Below are 23,074 nucleotides of genomic sequence, written 5' to 3' on the forward strand. Positions count from 1 at the left end.
TCTCTGTAACTCTGCCTTTCAAATAAATAAATCTTAAAAAAAAAAAAAAAAAAAAAAAAAAGTCCATAGTGGACTTCAGGTCTGAGATCCCTGACCTTGCATGCAGACATGAGTGTGCAAAAGCATTGCCCTGACAATGGAAGACAGGCGAGTTCTTTCTTCTGAACCCCAGAAAGCTATGAACCACAGGCCTCCAGCATGCCTTGTGCTATTTCCTTGTCCCCCAGTTGACTCTGTGTTCCTTGAAAAGAGACCTGTGTCTGCACCTGTGGTCATCTTGTGATGTTGGGAGATGGGGCGGAGCTCAGTAATTGCTACACAGGCAACTTGATGTGTGTGTGTGTGTGTGTGTGTGCTGTTGTGTCCATCCCCACACCCCCACCCCCACCCCCAGCCTTACTGAGCCATTTCCTGGAAGAGACCTTGGAATGGAAAGGTTCTGGAATTTGGACCCCGGTTCTCCTCCAGCCTTCCCCCTCGGTGCCTGGGAGAGGATGGTCCACGGCCTTCGCAGCCAGCTGTTTTCCTAGGCCACTTTTGCTCCTTTCCAATGTGGCAGAAAACGGCTCTTAGAGCCCCTAGAGGGCCGCCCCCTCTCACCACCAGGAGGCTTTTCTACCCCCTCACCTTAGCCTGCAGGGGCCCTTTTAGGACCTGAATGTCTATGCTATATTTGTGCAGGCGTCACAGGAGGAGGCTACAGCAGGAGGCTTAGAAGCTGAGCAGATGACTGGGCAGGAAAGGGAACCCTGAGAGAGGGTTAGGAAGGGGGGAAATAACTGTCTTCTGGAAATATGGAAAAACCGATGACAAAATGGCAGCCTTGGCAAAGACAGAAGCTTGGAACCAAACTTCTCTATTCTATACAAAGATGGGGAGGGGGTTCAGGTGGGTATCCGGGCGGAAAACACAGGTGATGGGGTGGCGTGTTGCTCCAAGGAGGCAGCTGGGTGGAGTCCTTCTGCAGTGACAACAGACAAAACAGGGAACTTTGGGGAGCTATACCTCTGCCTCCTCTTTGCCCTCAGCTCCACCATCTGCAGAGGAGAAGGGCCTTCTATGCCCAGACAGTGGGCCCCGCCTCCACCAGGGCTGGTAGAGCTGCCACTCCCACACAGGGGCAGGGGGCTATCAGCCTTAACATCAGTCACACACTCGGCACTAGGCCTGGCCCACAGCAGGTGCTTCACAGATACCATGTCACTAGTGGGAGGTCTAGCTTATCCATACGCCTATGTTAAGGTGAAGCAAAGAGGCCCAGAAGTTCAGTCACCTGGCCAAGGGACCTAGCTGAAGGCCCAGCTCTGTTCTCCTGATCATTACGTTATCCCTGCTCCCAGTGGTCAGAGGAAGTCCCACAGGACAGTTCTGATTCCTCGGGTGCTCTTTGGCCCTGGCAAGGCTCTTCACTGAGATCTGGGGCAGGGAAGTCCAGTAGAGGCCCCCAGCAGAGACGGCCTCAGCCATCCTCAGCTGTCCGCTCCTGACCGGGTGTCTTCACTCTGGATGCTGCTGTCGGAGCTGCTGGAGGGCTCGTCCAGGGAGGCAGACGTGGCTTTCAGCTTCTGCTGTTTCTGATACTTGACCCTGCGGTTTTGGAACCAGACCCTCACCTGTAATGGAGGGCAATGGGTAGACATGAGAATGTGTCCCCCCACTTCCCAGAGGGCCTGTCCTTTACTGCCTGGCCGAACTCTGCTCTTCCTTCTGAGGGAGGCACCTCCTCCAAAGCACCCTTTGCTATAACTCCAGTCCCTTCATCCACCAAACGAGGATTCGCTGAGCTCCTATTATGTGCTAAAAGCCATCCTAGGGGGATGGTGACACAGTGGTGACTGACAAAGGCATGGTCCCTGCCCCTGGGTGCTCCCCACCTGCTGGAGAGAGACTGGTAAAAATGGTGAGCAAACAACGTAGTAAGGAAGATAAGTGGGCAGAAGCAGGATTGGGTAGAGGAACCTCCCTGAGGAACCAGCACTAAAGACAAGGCTCAAAGCATGAGAGGCCAGTGTGGTGGGGACAGAGGAGAGCAGGCTGAGTGGGGCAGGGGACAACCCACAGCATGGCACTGTGGGAGCCCAGGCTGGAGTGTCTGAGGCAAGAGAGGAGAGCATGGCTCACAGAGGAGAAAGCACTAGGAGGCAAAGTGGGAGAGGGCAGCGGGAGCCACATACCCAGGTCCTTGAGGGCCACAGGTAAGGAGTGTCACCTTGAGGCTTTTAAATAAGACTTGACGGGGACCCCAGTGTTGTGGTGCAGTGGGTTAAGCCACCGCTTACCACACCAGCATCCCATACAAGAGCACCAGTTCAAGTTCTAGCTACTCTGCTTCCAATCCAGCTCCCTGCTAATGCACCTAAGAAAGCAATGGAAGATGGCCCAAGTACTTCAGCCCTTGCCACCCATATGGGAGACCTGGATGGAGTTCCTTGCTCCTGGCTTCAGCCTGGACTAGCACCAGCCATTGCAGCCATTTGGGGAGTGAACCAGAGGACAGAATCAAATAAACAAGTCTTTAAAAGATGAGTGAATAAACAGGCTATGACATAGTCCTATTTACATCTTTTTCTTTTTTTATTTTTTATTTTTTATTTATTTGACAGGCAGAGTGGACAGTGAGAGAGAGAGAGAGACAGAGAGAAAGGTCTTCCTTTTGCCGATGGTTCACCCTCCAATGGCCGCCGCGGCCGGCGCGCTGCGGCAGGCGCACCGCGCTGATCCGATGGCAGGAGCCAGGAACCTCTCCTGGTCTCCCATGGGGTGCAGGGCCCAAGGACCTGGGCCATCCTCCACTGCACTCCCTGGCCACAGCAGAGAGCTGACCTGGAAGAGGGGCAACCGGGACAGAATCCAGCGCCCCGACCGGGACTAGAACCCGGTGCGCCGGCGCTGCAAGGCGGAGGATTAGGCTAGTGAGCCGCGGCACCGGCCCCTATTTACATCTTAACTGAATGGCATATCTGGCTGCTGTGTGAAGAATGGCTGAAGGCAGGAGCCAGGAGGCCGCTGTGGTGATCCTTCAAGCACCGGGGGCTATAAGCTGGGGCAACAGTAGGGAAGTGTTTTGGAGACAGAGGTGGCAAGGCTTGCTGATGGTTGCAAGTGGAGGAGCAGCAGGGATGAAGAGGGATTTTTTTTTTAAGCAAGTTAGTGGACAGGGGGCTATGTATAAGGAAAGGAACAGATCTAGGGAGGACAAAAGTCAGGAACTGAGGTCTAGACTTATTAAGTTTAAAATGCTCACCCATGAGACATGAAGTGGAGACCTCAGGAACAGAGTTATATGTACAAGCCAGGAGAGCGGGCTGACGCGACGTGGGAATTAGCTGCTTACAGGTGGTATTTAGGCCACAGGAATAGATGAGACCAGCGGGGAAGATCCTGAGGTCTCCCAGGGAAGAGTAGCTGGAGAAGAAGACAGAAGTGGCCAGAGAACTGGGAGAACCAAGAAAGTGTGGTCTGTTGAAGCCAAGAGAAGAGGGGTGTTGAGTGCTGCCATGCGTGGAGGATGGGGAAGCACCTGCTGGCTTGGACAACAGGGAGGTCAGAAGAGACCCTGCTAAGGAGTTAGGGAAAGGTGGGATGAAGAGAGGCAATGAGTTAGGGAACGAATGGGAGGTGAGGATCAGGTGAGAATGAACAAAACAAGATCTTGAGAGGTTTACCTGTGAAAGGAGCAAAGAAATGTGAGACTAGCTGGACGGGACCATGGGGGTCAAGGGAATATTTATGATTTATGAAATACTTCATCTCTTGAGTATCTACTTGCTTTCACTGACAGCTCCTTATTCAGCATGGAAATGCTTTATTATTCTAGATGAATAATTAGATTAGCTCACATTGTCCCTGTAATGTGACTTCAAATGAATATGCAAAAAAGGCAGGGTGTGTCTCCCCAACAGCCTGGCACAGAGGAAGAAGGCCCATGTCTTCCACTCCCCTCCACCCCTCCCCAGACATGGCGACTTCCACTGTCCCCATGTGCAGCCCAGGGTCCCAGGAGTCCCTGCTCCCACCTGGTTCTCTGTAAGGTTGAGCCGGGCTGCCAGCTGGGCTCTCTTCTTCCCCACCAGATTGTGTTGTTTCGCGAACACTCTCTCCAACTCCTCCAGCTGTTCCAAGTTAAACATAGTCCGGACCCTCTTTTGGTGTCTCTCAGCATCATGAAGATCCCCAGTTGGGGGCCAGTATGGGGGGCCCCAGAGGCCTGCGCAGTGAGCCACCTCCAGGCCTAAAGAGCAACCAGCAGGGGATATTAGTCAGCGGCCGCCTGCCCACCCACCCTGGAGGAGAGAGCACACACACACACCACTCCACTGCCCAGCCTTCCCCTTGGCCAAGTAAGGGCCAAGTGGGAAGAGTGCGGAAATGACAGAAAACAAACAAGGAGACAAGGTCAGGAGACTCCTGCTTCCACTACTCTCCAGCCCAGTGGCTTGCCCTCTGGGCCCTAACTGGAGTTGCCAAACCTCCCTCTCTCCTTCATTGCTCTCTTTTCCTTGACTACTTTGGGAAATCCTATAAGATGGGTAGAGGAGGGACTCCGGGGATTCACCCTTTGCATTCATTCAACAAATATTTTTCTTTTTATATTTTAAAGATTTATTTATTTATTTTATTATTTTATTATTTATTTATTTATTTTTGACAGGCAGAGTGGACAGTGAGAGAGAGACAGAGAGAAAGGCCTTCCTTTGCCGTTGGTTCACCCTGCAATGGCCGCCGCGGCCGGCGCGCTGCGGCCGGCGCACCGCGCTGATCCGATGGCAGGAGCCAGGTGCTTCTCCTGGTCTCCCATGCGGGTGCAGGACCCAAGGACTTGGGCCATCCTGCACTGCACTCCCTGGCCACAGCAGAGAGCTGGCCTGGAAGAGGGGAAACTGGGACAGAATCCGGCGCCCCCACCGGGACTATAACCCGGTGTGCCGGGGCCGCAAGGTGGAGGATTAGCCTATTGAGCCACAGCACTGGCTAAAGATTTATTTATTTATTTGAAAGAGTTACACAGAGAGAGGAGTGGCAGAGAGAGAGAGAGAGAGAGAGAGAGAGAGAGGTCTTCCATTTACTGGTTCACTCCCCAATTGGCTGCAACGGCTGCAGCTGGGACAATCCGAAGCCAGGAGCCAGCAGCTTCTTCTGGGTCTCCCACGCAGGTGCAGGGGCCCAAGGACTTGGGCCATCTTCCACTGCTTTCCCAGGCCACAACAGAGAGCTGGATTGGAAGTGGAGCAGCCAGGATTAGAACCGGTGCCCATATGGGGTGCCGGCACTGCAGGCATTGGCCTTACCCACTACACCACAGCGCTGGCCCCACAAGTATTTTTTCAGTGAGTCAGGCATGGTGGCAGGACACACAGAAAACCCCTGTGCTGTTGTAGCTTACATGTTAGAAGTGGGGGAAACAGTCAACAAGGTAAATAACGAGAACACTTGGTGTGTCAATCGCAGTAGGTGGTGGGGGGAGAAAAAAGGAGGAAAGGGCACAAGATGAGTGTTTGGGGGAGTGGTTTGCATCTTTAGAAATGGTGGCCATCTCATGGCAGTGACACTTGAACAGGCCCACCCTCTAAGCCACTCTATACCGCAGGAGCACTGCAGTCAGACCCTCGGCCCAGGGAGAGTGGCTCTGAAATTCTGCGCAGGATACTCCCTCGGCCCCTGACAAGGCGCTGTGTCTGCCTGGAGGAAGGCACACCCTTTCCTAAGGGACATAGAAGTGCTATTCGGCTCAGCAAGCTGTGGGCCAGTGGAGATGCTTCAACCAAGGGGCAGTACCTGAGTCAGGTCTTGAAGGGGAATCTGGACTGGGAGGAGAGTGGTCTGGGCAGAGGAACTGGCAAGGGTAGTTCTGAAAACACTCAGCCCCCCCGGCCTTGGGAAGGCCTCAAGGATGCAGAGACAGTCCATGAAGGGAGCAGAGCTGGGGTCCTGGCTGCCCATGATACAACCACTGGGCCCATGAGGCTTACCATGTGCTTGCCTGAGGTCAGATCAAAAAACCCAGGAGGTGTATAGGTCTCCTGCCCTGTTTGTGTTGGTTTTTTTTTTTTTTTTTTTTTTTTTTTTTTTGACAGGCAGAGTGGACAGTGAGAGAGAGAGACAGAGAGAAAGGTCTTCCTTTTGCCGTTGGTTCACCCTCCAATGGCCGCCGCGGCCAGCGTGCTGCGGCCGGCGCACCGCGCTGATCCGATGGCAGGAGCCAGGTGCTTCTCCTGGTCTCCCATGGGGTGCAGGGCCCAAGCACTTGGGCCATCCTCCACTGCACTCCTGGGCCATAGCAGAGAGCTGGCCTGGAAGAGGGGCAACCGGGACAGAATCCGGCGCCCCAACCGGGACTAGAACCCGGTGTGCTGGCGCTGCAAGGTGGAGGATTAGCCTAGTGAGCCGCGGCGCAGGCCTCCTGCCCTGTTTTGAAATTTGAAGTAGCCACGGCCCTTCAGGAGAGATTAGACTGCTGTTTAAGTTCCTTAAGAGCTCTGCCGCCTGTTAACCAGCCACATACTTAGGGAAGCCATACACCTCGGTGAGCCTTGATTTTCTCATATGTAAACTGGTGATAATTCCTGCTCTAGAGGCATCACAGGATTTAAAAACATGGTGCTTTGAAGGTGCTCAGCACTGTGCCAGGCAAAGAGCAAGAAGAAAATCAACAGTCACTGTAAAAAAAAGAGACAGTGCAATGCGGGAAGAGATGGATGGTTTTCAGATGGATGACTTCACAATCTGGGGGAAAAAATATGCTGAATCCAGATAAGTTCTGGCTGCTCCACTCCTGATCCAGATCCCTGCTAATGCACCTAGGAAAGCAGTGGAAGAGCCCAAGTGCTTGGGCCCCTGCACCCACGTAGGAGACCTGGAAGAAGCTCCTGGCTACTGGCTTTGGCCTGGCCTAGCCCTGGCTGTTGCAGCGATTTGGAGAGTGAACCAGTGGATGGAAGGTCTCTGTCTCTCCTTCTCTCTCTGTAACTGCCTTTCAAACATATAAATCTTTTTTAAAAATTCCAAATGGATGAAATATTTAAATATTAAAAAAAAAAAAACCTGGGGCTGGTGCTGTGGCACAGTGGGTTATAGCCCTGGCCTGAAATGTTGGCATCCCATATGGGCACTGGTTCTAGTCCCGGCTGCTCTACTTCTGATCCAACTCTCTGCTATGGCCTGGGAAAGCAGTAGAAGATGGCCCAAGTCCTTGGGCCCCTGCACCTACATGAGAGACCTGGAAGAGGCTCCTGGCTCCTGACTTCAGATTGGCTCAGCTCCAACCACTACAGCCAGTTGGGGAGTGAATCAGTAAATGGAAGACCTCTCTCTCTCTCTCTCAGCCTCTCGAATAAATAAATAAGTCTTTTTAAAATTTTATTTATTTATTTGAGAGGTAAAGTTACAGACAGTGAGAGGGAGAGACAGAGAGAAAGGTCTTCCTTCTGTTGGTTCACTCCCCAAATGGCCGCAATGGCCGGAGCTATGCCCATCCGAAGCTAGGAGCCAGAGGCTTCTTCCCAATCTCCCACGTGGTTGCAGGGGCCCAAGGACTTGGGCCATCCTCTACTGCTTTCCCAGGCCTTGGCCCAAAGCTGGATTGGAAATGGAGCAGCCGGGACTAGAACCGGCATACCTATGGGAAGCCGGCGCCGCAGGCGGAAGATTAACCTACTGCGCCACGACGCTGGCCCTAATAAATCTAATAAATAAATCTTAAAAAAAAAAAAAAGTGAGCTGGAGTAATGTCTGTCTCCCAGAGAGAGTGGTATGAGTTTGGAGAGTTAGGGGTCCAGAGGTGGAGGCAAGGCAGCGAGGGGGGGGGGGGGGCAGGTAAAGTTGTGTTACAATAATCTTGGTAAGGAGAGAACTTTGCTCCTGTTCTCACGGGGATATGAAGAAGCATGAATCAAGCAGTCTAAAGTGGGCAAGAGCTGGTGCAAGCAGATGGTACTGCTAGAGGAGGAAGGAAGTTACTCAGTAAAAATCGCGAAGGGATAGCGCTGGCTACCGCTCTGAGAGCCGCCGGACAAGGCCGTTAGTGTGCCCAAGTTCGTAGACTCAGCCGCGGAGGCGGCAGCAGGGGCCGGGCAACCGCCAGGCGCTAACAGCTCTGGGCTGACCGCACCACCCCAACACCTTTTCCCTGCAAACAGGACCACGGGTTCTGGACGAGAGCGGCCTGGGGAAAATGTGCACGGACTGTTACCCCAAAGCGGTAAGGTTCAGGGGCCGAGACCCGGGAGAGGGCTAGGTCCCCCGGAAGCCCCAAGAATCCGCCGGGAGAGTTTCTGGCCCACTCGCGCTCACACTCACCCCTCACCGGGGCAGCTGGTGAGGGAAACCTCGCGCCGGCTTTTTCAGCGAGCCCCGCGTCTCAGATTCAACCGCAAGTTCAACGGCAGCAGAACCCCTTCCCTCCCCTACCGCGTTTGGTTCTCAAACCACTCTGCCTTCGACGGTCGCGGCCACCACCCTCCACCCCTCGCCCTTACGCGGCGCGCGGACGCCAGGCACGCCCTACCTGCGACACCGAAGCCCTGGAGGCCGCAGAAGGGAGCCATGTGCAGCCCGGGCACCGGAGGCCAAGGGCACAGCGGCAGGAGACCCACGCTCAGGTAGGCTGGCAGCCCAGTGGCCGGACACGCCCAGGGCAGAACCCGGGCTGGACACCGGGAGGGTTCGGTCCAGTGGCCCCAGGTGGCACAGGCGGAGGCTGGCGGCAGGGAGGCGGCCGGCGTGCGGGGCTCGGGCCTCGCCAGGATGGCTTCGACGGAGAAGGAGGACTCAAGGTGTCCGGGAGTGCGGGACGTGCCTGGGCCCTCAGGGCCGAGAGGGGACTTGGGGGACTGGGGCGCCGGAGAGCGGCCGGAAGGAGCGGGAGACCTGCGGCGTCGCGACCCAGGGCTGGGCATGGTGCGGCCAGGGCCGGAGTGAGTGTAGGAAGGGGAGCGGGGGCGCCTCTGAGGCTGTAGGGAGAGAGCACCAGGCCAGAGAGACGTCTCTGCTAGAACGTGTAGCCCAGGAACCTGCCCAGGCTCTCTGCGAAGACGCTTAAATTGGTGTGGGCGGACAGGGGCGGGGACCTGTCTTTTCTCCCTGTGGCCCAGGCGGGGCCTCCACAGGAGGTGCGCGTGAGGTCGTCCCGGGGTCGCCCCAGACCCCGCCCCACCCTGGGAGCGGCAAGGTGGGATCCGCGCTAGGGAGTGTGCGCCCTCCCTTCCAGTGCGTGTAAAGGTGCCCACCCTCAGGCGGCCGCGGAAAGGACTCTAGAGCTCCCCGGCGATCCTGGGCTAGCTACCCAGCCCCGGGGCTCCGTGCCTGCCCTTGCTTAGGGCAACTGCGAGCCTCCGCTACCCCGCCCTGCAGAGGCGCAGGGGACGCGGAGAAGGGTAGTACCTGCCTGTCCCGGCTCCGCCGACCCCCGCGGTGTGGACCCAAGCCCAGGGAGGATTCGCCTCTGGCGGCGCCGACTCGTTTTGTTGTGTGTAAGCACAGGGAAAAGCAATGTTACCGCCGTCCCTAGACGCTTAGTTTGCCTGACCTGGAGATACCGCTGTGATCGTGTTTCTTTTGGATCTTTCCAGGAACTTTCCGTGCCCACATCACCTAAGGGTGATCGGCCCTGAATTAAAACAAACAAACAAACAAACGGAGAGGGGACATCGGTGTGGGGGGGGGGGCGGCTTCTGCTGGAGGGCGGTAAGAGAAGTCACGGCAGCGGGCGGCCAGCAGAGCTGGAGTTACTGGCCACACCGCGAGGAAGCAGCGGGCACGCAGGTCAGCTAGGGGCTGGCTTCCGCAGCGACGCGGGCTGCAACTGGAGGGGCTCTGACCGTAGCAGCAGTCCCTTCTCAGGGTGACTGTTGCTGCGTGCGAGCAGGAGAGTGGAGCTATACACCGAACATCCACGAAGCATGCTTGTAACTGCAATTATGTTCTCAGGGTGGGTTCCCTGCGGTCCAAGAGCTTTTCCCTGGGCGGAGCTGGAGGGCTTCTGCTGTCTTAGGAAGACTCCACCGAATGCCCTGGGGCCACCCTCCGTGATCTTCAGGGTGTGTGCAGGGTGTTGTGGTTCCAGACGAAGAATCGCTAATCCCTCGCCTGTGCTTGGGAGCTGAACTTGGGAACTAAACTCGCAGGGCAGGTGCTGGTTCTCCGTCCTGCAGATAATCAGTTTGCTTAGTAGCTATTGGCGGTGAGCAAGTTGGGAGCGTGCTTTCGCTCCCAACTTTCGGGGCAAGGAGCGCGCCGTTCGTCAGAGGAGCAGCTGCCAGGCTCCCGCCACGTCCTGCCCTTTCCCATCAGTGCTAACCCGAAAATTCCCGATCGGGTCCATGGCGGTCCCTTGACATTTTCTGTAGGCATCAGCTGTCTAGGACACGCACACGCCCTATATGCCCCGGCAGGTGGGGGCAGGAGGAACCTTGCTGGGGTCGGCTCGGTCCTCTTCCCTTAAGCAAAGCCTCGCCCCACCTTTTGAGCCCCCCCCCCCCCCACCGCCTCCCTGGTAGCTGAGATTGCAGGTTGCCTGGCGGCGAAGGAGTCGTAAGGCGCTGCCCGACTGGTCCCCAGGAGTGCTGGGTCCGAGGCGTGGGAACACGGAACAGAGCCCTGGGAAGGGGAGCTGCTCCTCGAGGCTAAATCCCCCGGGAGTTTGGGGGATCGAGGGAAAGCCTTAAATCCCACACACACAACTCCACCCCCTCGACGTGTTCCTGTTTGAGGGAGGGGCAGTGCCCCCGCCAGGACCCCCGCAAAAGGGGCAGACAGCATCCCTTGGGAAGAGGGACATGGGGACTTGCCGGCTGGGGCTCGCCACGATGGTCGTTCTTGCTGTTGGGGGGCCAGGAGCACGGCGACTGTAAATAAGGGTGTGTTTGTTTGTTTTTTTTTTTTTTTTAAGATTTATTTATTTGAGAGGCGGAGTTAGAGTGGTCAAAGCGGAGAGAGAGGTCTTCCATCTGTGGGTTCACTCCCTGAATGGCTGCAACAGCCAGAGTTGGGCTTATTTGAAGCCAGGAGCCAAGAGCTTCTTCTTGGTGCATGGGCCCAAGCACTTGGACCGTCTTCCACTGCTTTCCCAGGCCATCAGCAGAGAGCTGGATCAGAAGTTGAGGAGCTGGGACACCAACCCCCTGCTGCAGGCAGAGGCTTAACCTACTACACAGCGCAGACCGGAAAATGAGGGTTTTGAAGTTGAACACACTTAGCGTCACATCCCAGCTTTGTCCCTGAACACTTCTGTGACCTCCAATAAGTGACTTAGTTTCGGCAAGCCTCAGTTTCCTGTAAAATGAGAATGATGTCTTAGGTGACAATGCTTACCTGAGGGAATTGTTTCAAGATAAAGTGAGGTTGTTTTTAGCTAAGCGGAAACTGTTATGGGGAGAGAGGTTAATGACAATGGCAGACTCTCAGGGCTAAGCTTTTAAAAGAGGTACAGTGAGATATAGTATGGGACCAAATGTATAGGACCAAGATGTGCCTGGTCTGTGTCCTGTAAGCACTGAGACTAATGGGCTGATCTCTGGCAGCATGCACCCTGGAATCACGGGAGGTGACAGAGAGCCAGACAACATGTCTTTTTTTAATTTTTTTATATTTTTTTTCTTTTTTGCCAGACAACACGTCTAACACAGAGGCTTAAGAGTATCTTGCTAAGTGTATTTGTGATGACTTGAGGGTAAACATACTGCCTTTGTGTCTCAGTACATAACTCACTATATTTCAATATGTCTTTCTTCTGTTGTTTCATTTATTCACACTCAGACTGTAAATTCCTAAAGATAGCCATTAAATGCTCAATCTACATATGAGTAAATAGAGCAAGAGATTATCATTGTTCAAACCCTCCAAAGTTTGTGGTTTTAATTTGCATTTGTTTCCCTGAAGATCATTCATGTCATTTTTTTAAAAAAGGATTTATTTATTTTGATTGAAAGGCAGAGTTACAGAGAGAGAGAGAGAGAGAAGCAGAGACAGAGAGAAATCTTCCATCTGCTGGTTGCAGATGGCTGCAGAGGGAGCTGGGCCAGGTGGAAGCCAGGAGTTTCTTCCAGGTCTCCCATGTGGATGCAGAGGCCCAAGGACGTGGGCCATCCTCCGCTGCTTTCCCAGGCACGGTAGCAGGGAGCTGAATTGGAAGTGGAGCAGCTGGGTCATGAACCGGCACCTATATGGGATGCTTCAGGTGACAGCTTTTTACCTGCTCCCTGCAACACTGGCCCCGTCATGTCAGCTTTCATATGCTTGTCAGCCACTCAGAGATTTCCTTTGCTATGAAGTGCTTGTTTTGGTTTGATTCATTTTTTTTCCTTTTAGAAGATTTATTATTTGAAAGGAGGAGAGAGAGAGAGAATTTTTCATCCGCTGGTTCACTCTCCAAAAGCTGCAACAGCCAGGACTGGGCCATGCCAAAACCAGGAGCCAGGAACTCCATCCTGATCTTCCACGTGGAGGCAGGGACCCAAGTACTTGATTCATCCTCTGCTGTCTTTCCAGGAGCAGTAGCAGGGAGCTGGATTGAATGCAAAGCAGCCAGAACTCAAACTGCTCCTGCCAGTCTCAAACAGTGGCTTAATCCACTGTACTATAACGCAGGCCCCCAACCATGGAGTAGTAACCCACTGCACCACAACACCAGCCCCTGGCATGCTCATTTTTTGTGCCGAGTCACTCTTTTTCTTGTTAACTTGTGAAAGTTTTATGTATAGATACATATAGATAATTTGGGATCAAGTCCATTAATGCAATATATATAGAAGTAAATACCTTCCCCATAGGGCCGGTGCTGTGGTGCAGTGGGTTAAGTCACTGTCTGCAGCACTATTATCCTATATAGGCACCAGTTCCACTTCAGATCCAGCTCTCTGCTAATGTAACTGGGAAAGCAGTAGGAGATTTGGGAGACCCCGGTTCCTGTCTTCTCCACTTGAGGAATAAACCAATGGATAGAAGATCTCGGTCTCCTTTTCTCTCTGTAAATATTTCAAATAAATAAGTGAATCTTTAAAAATAAAATAACTTCTCCATCTGTGGCCTGCCTTTTCATTCTGTTAATATCTTTTTCTGATAAACCAAAAATTCCATAATTCTAATAAAAATTTTAAACTTTTTTTTATTAAAAAATCTATTTCATTTATTTGAGAGAGAGAGAGACAGAGAGCTCCCATCTAGCAATTGATTCCCCAAATGCCTGAGAGCCAGGAACTCAGTCCAGGTCATCCATGTGTGTGGCAGGGACCCAACTACCTGAGCAATCTTCTGCCTTCCAGGGTCTGCCTTAGCAGGACGTTGGAAAGGGAGTGGAACGAAGCAAGGACTCCAGCTGGGGTTTTCTGATATGGGATACAGGAATCTTAACTATTGCACCGAAGGCCTGGCCTTAGTGATCTGTTTTTGTGTCTGTTTAAGGAAAAGTTTGCACATACTAAATAATGAAAATGCTAAGTTTTTAAAAATTATTCTGTTACTCTACCTTTTACATGTAGGTCTTGAACTGGTTTTTGTATAGGTGTTAGAGAAAGGGCTTTTAAAGGTTTAGTCAGAGAAAGAGCACATTTTGGATCAAGAGCTTGCTCTTTCCCCCACGCTGCTGGCTTCTTGAAATAAATCCTTTACTCCTACAAAAAGGAAAAAAAAGGAAATCAAAATCTGCAACTATGAAAGAAAGTTTTGACTCCAAGGAAAAGTTTTAAAAATTCAATAAGTAAACCTAAAATAAAACTAATTATAAGCTTTAAGAAGAAAAGGATTTTTATCTTTTTTTTTTTTTTTTTTTTGACAGGCAGAGTGGACAGTGAGAGAGACAGAGAGAAAGGGCTTCCTTTGCCGTTGGTTCAGCCTCCAATGGCCGCCGCGGCCGGCGCGCTGCGGCCAGCGCACCGCGCTGATCCGATGGCAGGAGCCAGGAGCCAGGTGCTTCTCCTGGTCTCCCATGGGGTGCAGGGCCCAAGCACTTGGGCCATCCTCCACTGCACTCCCTGGCCACAGCAGAGAGCTGGCCTGGAAGAGGGGCAACCGGGACAGAATCTGGCGCCCCCACCGGGACTAGAACCCGGTGTGCCGGCGCCGCAAGGTGGAGGATTAGCCTAGTGAGCCGCGGCGCCGGCCAGAAAAGGATTTTTATCTTAAGGGACTCCATCTGATGCCCTGGGACCACCCTCCGCACTAGATAATTTATAAAAGAATAGAGCCAGTAGCCGAAAAGCACAGGAAAACTGTTCAACTCTATGAATCCTCAGGGAAATGCAATTTTAAGTTGCAACCCCTTAACAAGATGGAAAATCCTGAGTACAGGTAAGAATGTGAAGCATCTAGAACTTTTGTTTGCCGAATGAAGGAATATAAATTGGTACAGTTTATTTTATTTATTTATTTTTACACATATTTATGGGGTATAGTGTGACATTTCTTTTTTTTTTTTTAGATTTATTTATTTATTTGAAAAGTAGAGTTACAGAGAGGCAAAGGCACAGAGAGAGAGAGAGAGAGAGAGAGAAGTCTTCCATCCACTAGTTCACTCCCCAGATGGCTGCAACAGCTGGAGCTGCACTGGTCCAAAGCCAGAAACCAGGAGCCAGGAGCTTCTTCCTGGTCTCTCTCATGGGTGCAGGGGCCCAAAGACTTGGGCCATCTTCCACTGTTTTCCCAGGCCACAGCAGAGAGCTGGTTAGGAAGTGGAGCAGCCGGGACTTGAACTGGCGCGCACATGGGATGTCGGCACTGCAGGTGGAGGTTTTACACACTACAGTGCAGGCCCCATGGTACAGTTTAGAAAATGGCTTGGCAGTATTTATTGAAGCTGGAAATAGGTGTGACTGAGCAATTCTACTCCTAGATTATATACCCAACAGAAATATGCATCTGTGTTTAACAAGAGGCTTGTTCAAGAATGTTCGTAGATGCACTGTTTGTAATAGCCAAAAATTGGAAACCAACCAAATGTCTACCAGCAGTAGAATAAATGTGATATAGTCATAACGGATTATCATATAACAATGAGAATAACAGGGCTACAATTATAAGCAACAACATGGATGAATCTCACATAGTACAGAAAGAAAATAAACCAGACACGAAAGAATACATACTATATGATTTCATGTATATGAAATTTATAAACAGGCAAAACTAATTTTTACTATTAGAAGTCAGGATAACGGAAAGGGGATGCTAGTGAGTAGGAAGGAGCATGAAGTGAACTTTCTGGACGCTGCTGATGTTGGATTTCTTAATCTGGGTGCTGATTACACAGATCTTGTCACTTTACAAAAGTTCAGTGAGCATTTTTCTGTATGCATACCACACTTTAATAAAAAGTTTATTTAAAAAAACAGATTTATGTATTTGAAAGGTAGAGTGACAGAGGAGAGACAGAGAGATATCTTCCATCTGCTGGTTCACTCCCCAAACGGCTGCAATGGCCAGGGCTGGCCAGGGCTAGCTCAGGCATCTGGGTTTCCCACTCCATCCAGGTCTCCCAAATGGGTGGCAGGTGCCCAAGTACTTGAACCATCTTCTGCTGCTTTCCCAGGCATATTAGCATGGAGGGAGCAGCCAGGACTGGAACTGGTGCCCTTATGAGATGCCAGTGTTGCAAGCCACAGCTTAACACATTGTGCCACAATGCTGACCCCTAGAAAGTTTTCTTTAAAAGATAGCCCAAGGCTGGCACTGTGGCATAGTAGGTTAAGCATCTGCCTGCAGCACTGGCATCCTATATGGGCTCTGGTTCCAGTTCTGGCTGCTCTGCTTCCAATCCAGCTCCCTGCTGATGGCCTGGGAAAGCAGTGGAGGATGGCCCTGCACCCGCATGGAAGACCTGGAGGAAGCTCTGACTCCTGGCCTCAGATCACCTCAGCTGTGTTATGGACATTTGGAGATTGAACCAGCGAATAGAAGACCTTTCTCTGTCTCTTCCTCTCTCTCTCTGTACTGTAACTGTACCTCTAAAGTAAATAAATCTTACAAAAAAAAAAAAAATAGCCGAAAGGGGCTAGCACTGTGGCACCTGGGAAAAGCTGCCACCTTTGACACCAGCATCCCATAGGGCGCCTGTTGGATTCTCAGCTGTCCCACTTCCAATCCACCTCCCTGCTATGGCCTGGGAAAGCAGTGGAAGATAGCCCAAGTACTTGGGCCCCTGTACCCATGTGGGAGACCTAGAAGAAGCTCCTGGCTCCTGGTTTCAGTCTGGCCCAGCTCTGGCCACTGCAGCCATTTGGGAAGGGAGCCAGCAGATGGAAGACCTTTGTCTGTCTCCCTCTCTTCTCTCTGTAACTCTGCCTTTCAAATAAAATTAATAAATCTTAAAAAAAAAAAAAAAGAAAAAGGCCCAGAGTGAAATCCTTTGGTACACTTCCTTACCCCCTTTAAATTACAGAGCAGTAATAGATAAAATACTACAAGAGAAATTCAAAAAGGCGAGGTCAGGCTCAAAGCAAACCAACATTTCTGTGGCTGAAAAGTGATACAGAAATCAGAGGCAGTGAGAGCGTCTGAAGCTTGGGGCCTGCTGGGTGCCGGTCTGGATCAGGTGGAATCAGCTGGGAGTTTGGCTGATCCTGGGAGTTGCTGGACTAAAAAGATCCCTTAGAAGCTTGGTGCTAGTCATGTGAAGCCGGTACATGCTTTAGCTTTGTTCCTGGTGGAGCTCTTAGCAGTCCTTCCTGAATGAGCTGAGCTGTAGCAGTTTTGCCATTGACTTTAATCACAGGACATGGGAATACCACACACGATGTTCCCATTCCCCCCTTGGTGGATAGGATCAATTGTCCTAGGTAGTATAGCAGTCCTCTTTTCTGGCTGCTGATTCACGGGCAGGAGAAGTTCAAAGTAGCCAGGGACAATCTTTGCTTTTTTTTAATTTTTTTTTATTTTTTATTTTTTTAGAGTTAGAGTTATAGACAGTGAGAGGGAGAGATAGAAAGAAAGGTCTTCCTTCCGTTGGTTCACTACCCAAATGGCCGCAACGGCCAGAGCTGTGCCAATCTGAAGCCAGGAGCCAGGCGCTTCTTCTGGGTCTCCCACGTGGGTGCAGGGGCCCAAGGACTTGGACCATCTTCTACTGCTTTCCCAGGCCATAGCAGAGAGCTGGACTGGAAGAGGAGCAGCCGGGACTAGAACCAGTGCCCATATGGTATGCCAGCGCCGCAGGTAGAGGATTAACCTACTGTGCCACAGTGCTACCCCCCCCCTTTTTTTTTTAAAGATTTATTTTATTTCTTTCAAAGACAGAAAAACAGAGAGAGAGAGAGAGAGAGAGAGAGAGAGAGATACCTTCCATCTGCTGATTCATTCCCCAAATGGGTGCAATGGCTGGGGCTGAGCCAGCCGAAGCCAAGAGCTGGGAGCTTCTTCCAGGTCTCTTACATGGGTACAGGGGCCCAAGCACTCGAGCCATCTTCTACTGCTTTCCTAGGTGCACCAGCAAGGAGCTGGGTTGGAAGTGGAGCACTGAGGACTCGAATCGGTGCCCATGTGGGATGCCAGCACAAGGCGGAGGCTTAACCTTCTATGTCACAGCGCTGGCCCATTCCCAGGGACAGTCTTGACTTCCAGTTCAATAATGGGACTATGGTTGTGCTCTCCCTAGAAATAGTTCTCTCGGGGGCCGGTGCTATGGTGTTAAGGGTAAAGCCGCCAGCTGCAGTGCCAGCACCCCATATGGGCGCCAGTTCGAGTCCCGGCTGCTCCACTTCTGATTCAGCTCTGTGCTATGGCCTGGGAAAGCAGTAGAAGATGGCCCAAGTGTTTGGGCCCCCTGCACCTGCTTGGGAGACTGGAAGAAGCTCCTAGCTCCTGGCTTCGGATCAGCCCAGCTCTGGCCATTGCAGCCATTTTGAGGGGTGAACCAGAGGATGGAAGATATCTCTCTCTCTCTCTCTCTCTGCTTCTGCCTCTGTGTAACTCTACCTTTCAAATAAATAAATAAGTCTTTAAAAAAATAGTTCTTTCTGGAAGGGTGTTTGGGACAGTGGTTAAGCTGTCGCTTAGGATGCCCACATTCTGTACTGGAGTGTCTGGGTCAAGTCCTGGCTACTCTGCTTCTGATCCATCCTCCTGCTATTCCAAGCCCTGGGAGGCAACAAGTAATGGCTCAAGTCCTTGGGTCCCTGCCACCCACATTGTAGACCCAGATAGAATTCTGGGCTCCTGGTTTCAGCCTGGTTTAGCCTCAGCTGTTGTGGGTATTTGGGAAGTGAACCAGCAGATGGGAGGTCTCTGTGTCTCTCTGTTCCTACCTCCCTCTCTCTCTTATATAAATTATATATATATACACACATATATATGTGAAATTGTTTCTTATGTATATATATAAGAAATTATTTCTAAATTGTTTCTTATGTATATATAATAAATTGCTTCTAATATATATGTATACATATACATATAAGAAATTTTCTCCCTTTGGAACTAGATCAGTAGAGCCCAATTACAGAGGTAGAAAGCAGAAATTTTACTAGAGCAACACTATGTGTTATATTGAAGGGATCTTTTTTCATTTCTACCCTTTGTCCCAGCACCATATGTTGGCTGCTGGCTTAGAGCACATCCTGTATTCTAAAGGAAACTACCCAAGCCCTACAAGGTGGTGCCATAGCCAAGTCTCCAAAAGGCCACTGTGTTGTTTCAATCCGGCTGCTTCAGGGTGATGAGAAACACAGTAAGATCAGTGAATTCCATGAGCCTGAGCTCATTGCTGAACTTCGTTTCCTGTGAAACAAATTCTTTGGTCAGAAGCAGTGTTGTATGGAATGCCGTGAGAGTATGCAAGACATTCTGTAAGTTCACAGATGATAATTTTGTTAGAAGCCTTGTAGGCATGGAAGGCAAATCTATGTCACAGCAAATGGATTTTCCAGTGAGAACAAAGCACTGCCCCTTCCTATGTAACCGGCCAGACACCAGGTGGCTGACTGATTTGCGTTCTGGGAGCCCAGTGTTGGTCACTGCTATGGGCAATTGGGCAATCAGCAGTGGCGGTAGTCAGACTGGCCTTGATTCTGGGTATTCGTATTCCTGAGCCCATGGCTAACCTCCATCTTCCGCCATCACCACATTTTTGGTGACTGAATACCATCATGAGGCTCCACTGAATTTTGAGAGCTGAGCTCACTGGCATAAATTCCCACTGTCATTTCTGGCTTGCAGAGAACAGCCACCAGGAAGTTCTTCTAGGACATCAGGGCTGTCCTCATGACTCATAGGTTTGGTGAAGGCAGTGTCCTCTGGACCTTCCTGGGCACATATTAAGGAAGCAGGTACACGGGTCTCACACGGCAAACCCCCCCCCCCCCCATTCCCATCTTCCTTAGCTGTTGGATTGGATGCCTTCTTCTGGAGTTCTGACATTTCAACTTCCAGATTTCAATCAACCAACTGGATCAACTCTTAGAGTCATGTAAGGTAACACAGTGATTCAGGAACCTGCTTAGCGACACTTATAGGTAAATTCATTCTAATAGAACTTTATGTTGCTTCTACCCTGATCTCACACCTTTGGGATTCATGTCCATCCTGCAGATTTTTGTGGATATAAATTAGCAGCATCATGTGGTTGAGTGTGTATCACACCTCCTTGTGGGTCATGCTTTGTACTTCTCTCTCTGGAGCCTGTTTGGAGTCAAATCTACAAGCAATAAGAGGGGGAGGGGGTAGATCCTGAAGGCCACTTCAGGGAAAGTCACTGCAAGTCCTTCAGGCAAGGGTAGACTAACATCTCCAGACAGGGGTGAGAAGCTGCTTCTAATAGGAAAGGAGACCCAGCAGAATTTAGGGGCTCAGGATCTCCCTATATTCAGTGAAACCTGGCTATGTATATCCTCATCACAATTTTCAGGGTCGTCTTTCGAACAACTTAATTTTTTAAGTTTATTTTTATTTAATCAAAAGGTAGAGTGACATGGAGAGAGAGAGAGAACTCTCATGTATGATTTATTACCCAACTGTTCACAATAGTCAAGGGTTGAGCCAGGTTAAAGCCAGAAGCCCAGAACTCCATCTAAGTCTTCCACAAGGGTGCTAGGGCCCCAAGGACATCACTTGCTGCCTCCCAGGGTGTGCATTGTTAGGAAGCTTGATTGAAGTGGATCAGAAACTTGAACCCTGGCACTTCAATATGGGGTGCAAGTGTCCCAAGCAGCATTTTAACCACTGTGCCAAATGCCTGCCCCCAGTGACCTAATGTTTAACAGAAGAGGCTGGTGAGCTTGGGAACATAACTGGTCCTGTAGCACAGCCATGGAACTTTCAGATCCTTTCCATGGACCTTGAGTCAGGAATTTAAAGCCCTAACTCATCTCACGTTTCCCCCAGTTTCTTCAGGGCCCTCAGAAACAACCCACCAATCTCATTATAATTGTTACATCCAAGAGAATAAATACTTGGTCAATCAAAGATTTGACTTTTATAGGCACCTGTTTACAGTTGTCAATAGAGGACCATTTAAATAACTTTTGCCTCATTGCATGCCATGGAGTACCAGTTATCTCTTTACACCTGGTAACCCTCAGTAAACATCATTTATGCCTTCCAGTCCATTAGGTCACATAATCAATTCTAGATACTCCAGGTGGGATTCAGAAGAGAGTCCATCGCTCACGATGGTTCTGCTCCTCTTAGAACCACTCTGGGAGCAGATCCACTGTCTGTCATCACCAGTCAGAGAAGTAGAGCTGGTGGGAGGGATGCAGGTTAGGGACTGACTGTGAGAATCCGACCTCCTGCAACTGTGGGACCCGGTGAGATCACCTTAGGGACATTGCTTCTTTAGGCTGGGGACAGGAGCCCCCCGCCGAGTGCGGGGTTGGAAAGCCTGGTGTGAAGTGGGGGAGCTAGGACAGACAGGGACCCCTCAGAGGAACAAGAATGAGCTGGAGTGGCCTGCGTCACACCCAACTGCCAGGCATCTCACTTTGTTGTTGCAGGTTGAGAAAATCAGATGTTCTTTGCCTGACACTAAGCACACTCCCTGCTGGGAGCTGGGGAAACTTAAGAGGGTTTGCTGGGAACCACGGCCCAGCGGCGTGCCCAGCACTCGCAGGGTGAGCAGCAGCTCCGCCATACCTATTGCCACCCCCCGCCAGCCTGAACCTGCTGTGCTGTTTCCTCTGCCTCCCCAGCCTCACACAGGCTTCTGTGGCCAGCCCTAGCTCCCAACCATGTGGGGAAGGGAATTCTGGGAAATGTAGTTCCAGCTTAGTTCAGTTGACACAAGCGTAAGTCATTACGCTATTTATAAGATTTAAGATATGCATAACATAAAACTCCCATATGTGGTAAAATTCTAAAGGCATTCCTGGGCATGATAGACAAGGCAATCCAGAGGGAGAAGTGCTCTGGGGCCGGGGAGGGGAGTAGAATTAAGGAGGGCACTTGGGCTGTCAACTTGCGTATTACTTCAATTCTTAACACATTTCAACTGAAGTAAAAATGGGGGGGCGGTGAGCGGGAGATGGATATTCCTTTTACTATTCTCTATGCTTGCCTGTAGCTTGAAATGTTTCCTTTAAAAAAAAAGAAAGAAAATACAACTTGAGAAAATATTACACGGGCGCCATTTCTGGTCCTGGCTGCTCCTCTTCCAATCCAGCTCTCTGTTGTGGCCTGGGAAAGCAGTGGAGGATGGCCCATGTCCTTGGGCCCCTGTACCCACATGGGAGACCAGGAGGAGGCACCTGGCTCCTGGCTTCGGATTGGTGCGGCTCTGGCCGTTGCAGCCATTTGAGGAGTGAACCAACAGATGGAAGACCTTTCTTTCTGTCTCTCCCTCTCACTGTCTGTAAATCTCTCAAATAAATAAATAAAATCTTTTTAAAAATTTAAAAAAGAAAATATTACAAAACAAAAGCTGGTCAATAGACAAATTTCTCTAATATAAACAAGTTATTACAAATCAGTAAGGAAATGAGCAATGCTTAAGTATAAAAGTTACTTAATGACAATAAATAAAGATGATGAATTATACATATATATTTAAAGATTTATTTGAAATACATAGCTTACAGAGAGAGAGAGAGAGGGATCCTCCATCCTCTGGTTTACGGGAGTGCCGCAGTCGTCAGAGCTGGGCTGGTCCGAAGCCAGGGGCCAGGAGCTTCTTTCAGGTCTCCCACTTGGGTGCAGGGCCCCAAGGACTTGAGCCATCTTCTACTGCTTTCCCAGTCGCATTAGCATTGAGCTGGATTGGAAGTGGAGAAGCTGGGACTCCAACCAGTGCCCTTATGGGATGCCAGCATCACAGGCAGTGGCCCCACATGCTACACCACAATACTGGCCTGTATATTTTTGACTGTTTCATTTTGAAGGTAAACAAGATCGATAAATCCAGTGTTGGTGGGGCCAATGTGGCGAGGCAGGTTAAGCCACTGCTTGTGATGCTGGCAAGGTCAAGTTCCAGCTAATCTGGATCAAGTTCACTGCTAATGCACTTGGGAAGGCAGCAGAAGCATTCAGGCCCCTGGCCACGTAAAAGACTCGGATGTGAGAGACTTGGATGGAGTTCCTGGCTCCTGGTTCCTGGCCCAGCCCCAGATGTTGCAACCATTTGGGAAGTGACCCAGTGGATGAAAGATCTTTCTCTGTGTGTTTCTCTCCATTTCTCTGTGTGACTATGCCTTTTAAATAAATAATCATTTTAAAAAATCCAGTGTTGGTGAAAATAGGGAAATAGACACTCATATTAAGATAAGCAGGTAAATTAGTTCCATTTGGGGGGAAAATAATTTGCAGTAACATTAAGATGTTAAAATGGGGCCAAAGGGCCTGCTCCGTGGCGCAGTAGGTTAATCCTCCAGCTGCAGCGCCAGTATCCCATATGAGCGCCAGTTCTGGTTCCTGCTGCTGCTCTTCCAATCCAGCTCTCTACTATGGCCTGGGAAAGCAATAGAAGATGGCCCAAGTCCTTGGGCCCCTGCACCCGCATGAGAGACCAGAAAGAAGCACCTGGCTCTTGGCTTCAGATTGGCGCAGCTCTGGCTGTTGTAGCCATCTGGGGAGTGAACCAACGGAACGAAGACCTTTCTCTCTGTCTCTCCCTTTCATTGTCTATAACTCTACCTCTCAAATAAATAAATAAGATAATTTTTTA

At 50.7% G+C, this 23,074-nt stretch overlaps 1 protein-coding gene and 1 long non-coding RNA gene across 2 annotated transcripts in view; one reads left to right on the plus strand and one right to left on the minus strand.

Annotated features, from left to right (window-relative positions):
* Positions 1–614: 614 nt before the first annotated feature.
* Positions 615–9,104, minus strand: NOTO (notochord homeobox). The gene is made up of 3 exons (XM_008254249.4): positions 8,504–9,104; positions 4,017–4,231; positions 615–1,613 (listed from the first exon to the last, which is right to left on the minus strand). Exons 1-3 carry the CDS (start codon positions 8,892–8,894, stop codon positions 1,470–1,472), a joined length of 750 nt encoding a protein of 249 aa, XP_008252471.3. The 5' UTR covers positions 8,895–9,104; the 3' UTR covers positions 615–1,469.
* LOC103347655 (uncharacterized) overlaps positions 7,867–23,074 on the plus strand; it is a 57,132-nt gene continuing 41,924 nt past the window's right edge. The window contains exon 1 of the long non-coding RNA XR_011386532.1: positions 7,867–8,597. This is a non-coding gene — a long non-coding RNA (uncharacterized lncRNA). The remainder of the gene's footprint in view (positions 8,598–23,074) is intronic.

The sequence above is a fragment of the Oryctolagus cuniculus genome, chromosome 2 (assembly GCF_964237555.1).
Source record: "Oryctolagus cuniculus chromosome 2, mOryCun1.1, whole genome shotgun sequence".
NCBI classification, from domain to species: Eukaryota; Metazoa; Chordata; class Mammalia; order Lagomorpha; family Leporidae; genus Oryctolagus; species Oryctolagus cuniculus.